Genomic DNA, 9,735 nt, shown 5'->3' with positions numbered 1-9,735 from the left:
TGGTGGAGTGGTGGCCCCATGAGCAGCTGGGGGGGGGTGGGGTCCCAGGCCCACCATGGGACCCCACCTGCTGACATCACCCTCACATTATTGTACCAGGGCTGGCTGACCAATAAGCTGCGGTTTGCCATTATCATGGGTCCTAGCGACAGGCCCTGACCTTGTGCTAACAGGGGGGGAGGCCCCACCAGCGGGGAGGGTGAGAGGGGAGAGAGAACCTGCAGGGCAGGTGAGTCCCCCAGGGGCAGGGCTCTCCAGCTGGGCCCCATCCAATCCCAGTCCCAGCTCCCTCAACCCTAAGCCCACCCCCGTGGCCACTGGCCTGTCCGCCCCTTGCATTGGGACCTGTCCCAGAATCCCCCTCTCCTGTACCCAGGCCATGCCCTGGGATGGGTCAAGGGGACAAGACACAGGACAGACTGGGTATAGCCTGGGGGAAATGCCCCCACCTGGGCTGGGGGATCACACCTGGCGGGAACAGTGGAGTAAGGACGGTCTTCTGTAAGAGGTTGGGTGCGGCTGGGGACAGGGGCAGCCGAGGAGAGAAGGGGGAGGCAAAGACGTGTGGTCGAAGGGAGAGCAGCTCTTCAGAGGGACCTGGGTTTGAGTGCCGGCTGTGCCTCTGAGCGGGGACAGCCCTTGTCTAGTCTCAGCCTCAGTCCGTCTCCGTCCGATGGGGACGGTGACCCCTGACCTGAGCGTCTCTCCCAGGGTTCTCTGAAGAGTCTTAGCCAGTGAGGAAGTGTATTTTAGAGGCGATGGGCAAGAAGAGCGTGTGACTGGGAAGAGGGAGGCCAGGGAAGCTCCAAGGTGAGGAGGATGGGATCACAGGAGAGACCATCACGATGGGCTCTGGGAGGTGGGAGGGGACTTGGCCTAGCAAGGCCTGCCAAACAGGGCTGGGTGTTTAACGAGACGCCCAGTGTGGGGGGGCGCCACCTCCCACGCCCGGCTGCACCCAAGAATGTCTTCAAAGATGGCCTAGAGAAAGACGGATGATGGGGCTCACGATGGTCACAGCAGCCCTGTGAGGTGGCAAGGTTATCTTCCAGGGTGCAGATGCTGCAGGTGAGGCTCAGAGAGGGCAGGGACGTCACACAGCTCAGAATATTAATAATGATCAGACAGTGACGACGATGCTGATAACGCAGACCACCTGCTCTGGGTCGGGCACTGTTTTGTTTTATTATTAGTTTTGGCCACACCTCAGGGCTTTCGGAATCTCAGTTCCCCGACCAGGGATCGAACCCTGGCCCCCTGCAGTGGACGCTCGTAGTCCTAACCACTGGGCCACTAGGGAATTACCTGGGCACTATTTTAAGGGCTTTATATGTATGAACTAATTTCATTTTCAACAGCCCTAGGAGGTGGTTTGCTATTATGGTCGTTATGATCCTCACGCGTAAGATGAGGAACGTGAGGCAGAGCTAAGGAACTTGCCCCAAATCTCTCAGCCAGTATGTGGTAGGGCCCGGATTGGATCCCAGGCAGTGTGGCTCCAGGGTCTGGGTCCCCTTGGCCATCTCTTCACGCTGCTTCCGATCACAGTAGAAGCAGCAGGAGAGCAGCTGCTCTCTTTGCCTGGTCGGCAGGAGCTGGGCTAAAGCCCCTTCCGTTGCAGGTCTGGTTAAGTAAGTTTCGGGGCCCAGTGCGAAATGAAAATGCAGGGCCCCTGCTTCAAACAGTTACAATTTTCGTCAGTGTCAGCAGAGTATTAAGCAAAGAGCTGGGCCTTTTAAGCGTGGGGCCCCGTGTGACTGCATGGGTCTCAAGTTGCCCATAAAACGGTCCGAGTTCCTAGGTTATCCCAAAGACTCTTCAGCGCCTCAGTAGGCAGGTCAGTTATTACACCCATTAAGCGGAGAAGCAAACAGGCTCAGAGAGGTGCCTCGTTTTGCCCCAGGTCACACAGCAAGTTACTGGCAGAGATGGGATGGGAACCTGGGCCTACCAGACTCCAAAGGCCCCTACCTCGTGTCCAAAACGTACCCCGGGTTTTTGAGAAGGAGAGGGCTGTGGGGCTCCAGAGGGACTCCCTTTATATCCTCGGTGTGTCTCTCTCCCTGCCCCACGCCAAGGCCCGGGAGGCGTGAACGGCTCCCTTCCCCCCGCTCCCCCGCAGACGCTGAGGATCACGCGTCCGTCCGAGACTCTCCCCCAGCCCCCGCGCCCTCTGAATCGCCGGTCACCATGGCTACTGCGAAGTTGCCAGCGGTGCCCGGGGAGGAGGAGAACACCATCCTCACGGCCAAGGAAGAGCTGGAGGCCTCCGGAAACTGCTGGCCTCTTCCGAGAGCACCCGGCTGGAGGTGGGCGTCACAGGCGAGTCCGGGGCCGGCAAGTCACAATGCCCTCGCCCTACCCGCACCCGCAGTTCCCAGACGTGACCCTGTGGGACCTGCCGGGGGCCGGCTCTCCAGGCTGCCCGGCCGACAAGTACCTGAAGCAGGTGGACTTCGGCCGCTATGATTTCTTCCTGCTGGTCTCCCCCCGCCGCTGCGGCGCCGTGGAGACCGGCCTGGTCTCCGAGATCCTGCGCCGGGGCAAACAGTTCTACTTCGTGCGCACCGAGGTGGGCGAGGACCTGGCGGCCACGCGCACCCAGCGACCCTCGGGCTTCAGCGAGGCGGCGGTCCTGCAGGAGATGCGCGAGCACGGCGCCGAGCGGCTGCGTGCGGCCGGCGTGAACGACCCGCGCGTCTTCCTCGTGTCCAACCTCTCGCCCGCGCGCTACGACTTCCCGCTGCTCGTGTCCACCTGGGAGCACGATCTGCCCGCCCCCGTCGCCACGCCGGCCTGCTGTCGCCGCCCGACATCTCGCTGGAGGCCCTGCGGAAGAAGAAGGACATATGCTCCAGGAGCAGGTGCTCAAGACGGCCCTGGTGCTGGGCGTCATCCAGGCTCTGGCCGGGTCCCGGCCGGCGGCTGCCTACGACGATGCGCTGCTCATACGCTCGCTGCGCGGCTACCACCGCGGCTTCGGCCTGGACGACGACGACTCGCTCGCCAAGCTGGCCGAGCAAGTGGGCAAACAGGCAGGCTACCTGCGCTCGGTCATCCTCTCCCCGCTGGCCAACGAGGTCTCACCCGAGACTGTCCTGCGGCTCTACTCCCAGTCGTCCGACGGTGCCATGCGGGTGGCCCGGGCCTCTGAGAAGGGCATTCCCCTGTTCAGAACGCTGGTGGCCGGGGGGGCATCAGCTTCGGCACCGTCTACACCATGCTCCGGGGCTGCCTCAACGAGATGGCCGAGGATGCCCAGCAGGTCCGCATCAAGGCCTTGGAGGAGGCGGGGTCCCAGCCTGAGGTCAGCGTGCAGGCGGCTGGTGACAACGGCGTGGAAAAGCGGGGATCCGGGGAGGGGAGTGGCGAGGAAGGCCCGCTCTCGACCTGCCAGAAGCTCGGCCTCCTCCTCAAGTACATTCTCGACAGCTGGAAGAAGCGAGATTTGTCGGAAGACAAATGAAAGTGCAGCCCCCACCCCCCTGCCTCACCCACAAACCAAGCCTTATCAAAACCAAACAAACAAACAAAAAAGGCTGATGTGGTGAAAATGGGAGCTGCAGTTGCTGAGGGGCGGGGTGTGGAGGGCTGAGGGTGGCAGGTGGGCCCAAGTCCAAGTCCTGAACCTGAGATAGGAACTGATCTTGGGAGGGAGAGGTTCAAGGTATGGACGGGGGTCAGGGCTCTTTAATAGTCTCTCTCTCCCTGGTCCCCAAGTGACCATGAGGGATTTGGGGGTGACAGGACAGCCCGGCCTGGATCCAAGACAGGAGCCCACTGTCAACTTGGGTGGGTGACTGAGCGGGCACTGGGGCCTGCAATCTCATGTCCCTTTCTGAGAACCCCAGAGTCCCAAAGGCCTGCTCTGGTGCGAGAGGGGCGGCCAATGAGTGCCCGGGATCGGCACAATGGTGCCTAGCAACTGGGTTAAACAGAGGTTAGACAGGACATCCTGGGCCAGCCCTGCTGCCTGTGAGTGATGGTGGGGGTGGGTGGCAGGGAGAGGGGAGGCCAGGTGGCCACGGGGAACCGTGGGGAACGTGGGGAAACAGAATGAGAGCGGAGGTGGTGAGAGGGCAGGTGGGCAATTCTGTGAGCATGCAAGGAGAGAAGAGGCAGGGGCACAACCGGCCACCTAGAACGAGTCTCGTTTCAGAAAGATGGTGAGGGGGTCCGCGTGAGGATGTGTGTGGCGGTGAGCTTGCTGGTGTATCCGTGATTGGGAGGAATCTTGGTAAGTCTCTGTGATTTGGATGCTGTGGTCTAAGATCGTGAATAGTTGGCTGAGACTGGGGTTCCGGGTCTGTGTGTGCGTGGCTGAGTGGCTGGGCGCAGATGTTGGGGATGGTGCTGAAAGGCCATGGGTCTGACAGCGAGGGCACCTGTTGGGATTTCTGCGCGAGGCTTTGAACGACAGAGGGTGTGTACCACACTGAATGATGGTATTAGCCTGGCCCAGGAGACCCTGGGAACCCAACTGGTTGGCACATCCTCTGGCTCTGTGCTTGGCTCTTTGGCTGGATGCAGAAGTGAATCTGACACCCTTATCTGCTCAAGCCAAAACTCACATGCCAAGTCAAGGGTCATGCATGTTTAAAAACGAACCACCAGACTGGGGGGCTTGGACAGGACAGGGGTTGCCCCAAGAGCATCTGTGGGCTTGGATGAGGGTCAGGGAAAGGTGGGATTTAGGTGCAGAGAAGGGCAAGTTTCCAGGAATTCAGAAGGCAGCTCTGGTGCTGTGAAGGTGGCCTCACTAATACTCGCTGAGGGTGTTCCAGGACCTGGTGATGGTTCTAGCCTCATCTGGGGGCCTCAAATTACCCCTGGCTCCGGGAAACAGACTAAGAGGGTCCACTTTTACCTGGAGGATTAAAGGCGGTGCCAATTTTCTTTGCTGAAGAGCTCTGTGCTTTGCAAAAGATTCCCCTCTTCCCAGAAGGCCTCCCATTGGCTCTGCAAGGACTACTTGGGGTTCATGTGGACCTTTCGGCACCAAAGGAGGTGCGAGGGACCATGGTAGGGATATCCCAGACCCCCTAGATGCACAAGAAAGAAGGTCCCTTCCAAATCCATTCTCAAAAACACAGCCCACATCCCTATACCTGTGGACCCTCAGACATCATCCTAAGCACAGGACTCACTGACCCCAAGTGGCTGGGATGGAAAGGTCAGGCGTGCTTTCACCACACTGGGCCTAAGGTTAAGAGAGACAGCCTGGGTGACTTTTGTCTCCTGCTTCCAACTGGTGGCCTCGTCCTGTCCCTTCTGCCTCCATCTTTCCCTTTCCCACCTCCCATCTCAACCCCCAGCCCCTGTTCCAGCTGAGACCTCCCCCTCCCCACCTAGGTCCTGCCCCAGCCCCTCACCTTGTCTCCCAGGCCCCAGTCTCATGCACCGTAAGGCCACGGAGGGCTCGTTTTAAAATTATTTTTATTATTTATTTATTTATTGGCCACACCACATGGCTTGCAGGATCTCAGTTCCCCAACCAGGGATCGAACCCAGGCCCTCGGCAGTTAAAGCGCGGAGTCCTAACCACAGGACCATCGGGGTATTCCCAGGAGGGCTCTTTCTAATGTCCACCTCAGACCCCTCCCTTCCCTGCTCAGAACCGTTCCATGGCTACCCACAGATAAAGATCAAGCTCAGCCCGCTGTTCCAAGCCCTTCGCAAGCTGGCATCTTCCTGAACCTCGCCAGCAGTAAGACCCTGAGTCTTCCTAAAACAGCAGAGCTGGGAGGGCTCTGAGGAGTCATCTCTCCACTCCACAGGTGAGGAAACTGACACCCCCCCACACACACAGAGGGGAAAATAAAGGCTCCAGAGGGGATATGGCTTGCCCCGTGTCACCCCGCAAGTCCCTGGCACGGCTGGGATTAGACGCAGTCACGCAATCCCAGGATTTAAACGTGGCTGCCCCGTCCATCACACCGGTGAGGCCTCGGAGGCCTAGAGGCAGGACGGGGCTTGCCTAGGTGCGCCCTGTGGTTCCCGAGCACATGCACGTACTCAGGAGCCAGGCAGCGAGGATGAGTAATGTTTCCACAAATGCACTAGACCCGTCTCTTCTGCTAGTGCTGGAAAGGCAGCACCCAAAGAGGTCTTGGCACATAGTGGGGGCTTAGCTGTGCAAAGATTTGGGGGGGGGTTTGTATGGCAAAAGGATCAGAGGGAGCTGGCCCATATCCTGGTTCTGGTGCAGGCTGTAAGACATTTAGCAAGTGACCTTTATCTCCCTGAGCCTCAGTTTTTTGCTCTGTAGAATGGGCACTTGATGAAATCATGTATATGGTTAGAACAGTGGCTGGCCCAGAGTAAACATCAGATAAACCTGATCTATGATTCCCAGCAATGATGAAGATTCCAGCTCTTAATCACTGCCCTTTATGGATGATTCCAGTGCCTGGTGCATGGTAAATGCACCCCCCCCCCCAAATGTAAGACTTTGAATTCCAGGACCAAAAGACCTCAGCCCCATTCCCAGTATCCCCAGGAATTAGCTGGAGGCCTTGGGCAAGTGATCTATCGTCTCAATGCCAAATGTGGATAGGAAGGGAGGGAATCTCCTTTTCTGGCTGTTTTGAGGATTTGATGAGATACTCCAGGAGGAGAAGCTGGTGGTGATGAATAAATGTGAACTTAAATAAAGCACTTAGCACCAGGCCTGGCATCTTGTAACACTCTCAGTGCTATTACTGGTGATGCCGCAAATACTTCAGGCAAGCTGAGGGATGTAGAGAAGACAGGGCAACTCAGTGAAAATACTCCCTTACCGGTCCTGTCCAAGGTCATCAAGTCCTGAAGATGGAGAGCTGGGGGTCAGGCAGCCCATGGCAAGCAAAGTCTTCCAATCATGCCTCAGCCAGTCCAAGATACTGGAGCTCTCGAAAGACACCAGGGCTCTGAAGGAGGCCTTTGAGGCGGGGGACCTGCCAGCAGTAGCCGCCAAGTTACAATCTACGCTTCATCCTCTGGAGAACGTCGGGCTGGACATTGGTGTTACTGGGGGAATGGGCTCAGGCAAGTCAACCTTTGTCAACACCATCCGGGGGCTGGGGGGCGAGGACCCCACCTCGGCCTGCACGGGCGTGGTGGAAATGACCGTGGACCCCACGCCGTACCCGCACCCCAAGTACCCCAACATCGTCATCTGGGACCTGCCGGGCATAGGCGCACACCCCTTCCGGGCTGACAAATACCTCCAGTGGGTGCTGCTGGGCCGGTACGACTTCTTCCTCATCATTACGTTGGAGAGCTTCGCCGCCGACCATGCCCAGCTGGCCCTTGAGATCCGGGGCGGCGGGGCAAGCGCTTCTACTGCATCCACCCCGAAGTGGGTGTGGACATCGCCGCCTCGTGCAGCCGCCACCCCAGCCCCTTCTCGGAGGAGAGGGTGCTCATCCCAATCCGGGACGACTGTGTGCAGAGGCTGGAGGGTGAGGGGCGGGCTCTGGAGGGCTGGATTCTCTTTTTTTTTGGCCCAGCGTCTTGCGGGATCTTAACTCCCCAACCAGGAATTGAACCCGGGCCCTCGGCAGTGAAAGCACAGAGTCCTAACCGCAGGACTGCCAGGAAATTCCTATCTATTTCCTTATTTATTTTTTTAATTTTTAGTTTTTATTTATTTTTGGGGGGGGCTGGATTCTTGAGGGCTTGCCTCCCCCTTCCCCTGCATCTTCCCACCGAAGCCCACAGTGGGGTGAGGGGTCGCCCGGGGTCACACGGCCCCCATGGTGAAATGCTGCTTACGGCTGCCACTTCAGTCACCTGTGATGGAGACCAGTCACTTGCATTAAGGAAAAAAAAGGGTAGGTACTGGCTTATGTATTGGCCAAGTGTGAGCAGTGCAAATGCTATCCGCCCGTGCCACGCGGATGCTGGCGACGCGTCGTGGCCGGCAGCTAACGTTTCTTGAGGGCTCACCAGAGGCCACGCACCACTTTCACCAGCTCGGTTCACCACCACGCCATCCCTAGGAGGCAGGTTACAATCATCCCTCGGTTTTACAGGTAAGTACAGGAGAGCCCAGAGAGGTCTGTAACTAGCCTGATGCCACACAGGGCGTAGGGAGCGAGGCTGGGATCTGAACTCAGGCAGCCTAGCTCCAGGGCTGACGGTCTTAAGCCACATGCTGTGTAGACCCAGCTTGCACCCGGGCAGCTCTCAGGACAGCTGGCTCTGCTCGGCGCGGAAACCCACAGAAAGCGCTTTTGTCTCCTGCAGCGGAGGGCCTCAGGGACCCCAAGGTCTTCCTGCTGTCCATGTTTGAGTCGGGCAAGTATGCCTTCCGCCTGCTGGAGGAGTCGATGGTGAGGGGCCTAGAGAGCCACAAGCGGCACGCGTTCCTGGTGGCCCTGCCCAACGTCTCCAAGCCCATGCTGGAGCGGAAGGCGGCCTCGCTACGGCAGCACACCTGGCTGGTGGCCATGGTGGCCTGCGGGGCCAACCCGAGTCCCGTGCCGGGTGTGCCGCAAGTGGCCTGCGACCTGTACTCACACGCTCACCAGCTCCCTGGAGGGCTACCGCCGCAGCTTCGGCTGGGACGAGGGCTCCCTCGTCAGGCTGGCGGAGCAGACGGGCCGGCCCCTGCACAAGATCCTGGAGGCGCTACAGGGCCCGAAGACCAAGATCACCGAGGCGCTGGTGGTGGAACTGCTGGGCCAGGCCTCCGGGGATGCCTCGGCATTCAGCCAGGAGCCCCTCAACGTGCCCATCCTGGGCTCCCTGACCGCCTGCGGCCTCTCCTTCGCCACTGATTACCGGATACTCCACACCTCCCTGGACGTGGACACCTAGCGCGTGCTGGTTGAGACCTCCCTCGACAACCCCGAACACAAGCTCCCAGATGAATCCAGTCAAGGCTCCCAGCCCTGAGCCTGGGCCAGCTGGAGGTGGCAGTGAGGGGCTGGGAGCAGGCAGGATCCACCTAGGCCCAGGCTGGGTGGCACTGGGGGACGGGAAGGAAGAAACTCAGCGGCAACTCTCCTGGACTGCGCCCGTGTGCTCTCCTGCTTCTGTGCCCGGGGTCTCACGCGCTCGCTGCCGTTGCCCCCACCTTCCCTACTCTGGTGAACCCACACACCAACCAGCACTCCCCTGGGAAGCAGGGGGAGGGAACGGGACACGGGAGTGCTAAGTTCTGATAAGGTAGAGAAGAGCCAGCTGTCAGGCTGGAGAGAGCGGCCAGAAAGGTGTCTGTGCAGATCGGGACACGGTGGCAAAGGATGCAGAAGCATTTCCGTAAGAGGGCAGTGAACAGCTCTCAAGGGCCTGGGGGGTCACGAAGGGAGGTTCCTGCCTAGGAAGCAGGCAGGAAGGGAGGTCTCAGCCAGTGGTGGCAGGGCCAGAGCCTGCCCTGGGCCTCGTACCTCCCAGACCTGGGGTCTGCAGACTCCCCACTTCTGGCCAGACCTTCTCTGGCCTGCTTTCTTCACTGACCCTCTCTCTACCCTCTTCAGCTGTGCTTTTTTTCTCAAAAGACCTCAGGATTCCCATGACCTGGACACCAGGACTGTATACAGGGTACACCAGAGGGCAGGGGGAAGCCAGGGAGACCAAAGTGGCCTGGGGGGTGGTGGGCAGAGCCGATCAGCTGGTCGGACTGGAACCAGGCTGGAGTGGCACGATTGGAGGGCCAGGACTAGTCTGGGATTCGGGTGTGGTGAACAGACCCATCTGGAGACATACCTTGGGAAACCCTAAACTAGGATGATGTACCGTATTTAACTG

General features: G+C 59.3%; 1 protein-coding gene and 1 pseudogene across 1 annotated transcript; both read left to right on the top strand.

Moving 5' to 3' along the window:
- Positions 1-2,190: 2,190 nt before the first annotated feature.
- On the top strand, positions 2,191-3,466 carry LOC118885737 (interferon-inducible GTPase 5-like). Its single transcript, XM_036834670.1, is given in 6 exon segments — positions 2,191-2,263; positions 2,266-2,343; positions 2,346-2,777; positions 2,780-2,844; positions 2,847-3,188; positions 3,191-3,466. Coding segments are annotated over 6 exon segments (1,266 nt in total).
- A 445-nt stretch (positions 3,467-3,911) lies between these two features.
- On the top strand, positions 3,912-8,880 carry LOC118885445 (annotated as a pseudogene).
- The last annotated feature ends 855 nt before the right edge of the window (positions 8,881-9,735 follow it).

Source organism: Balaenoptera musculus, chromosome 19, assembly GCF_009873245.2.
Source record: "Balaenoptera musculus isolate JJ_BM4_2016_0621 chromosome 19, mBalMus1.pri.v3, whole genome shotgun sequence".
Classification (NCBI taxonomy): Eukaryota; Metazoa; Chordata; class Mammalia; order Artiodactyla; family Balaenopteridae; genus Balaenoptera; species Balaenoptera musculus.
This window is presented reverse-complemented; position numbering and strand designations above follow the sequence as displayed.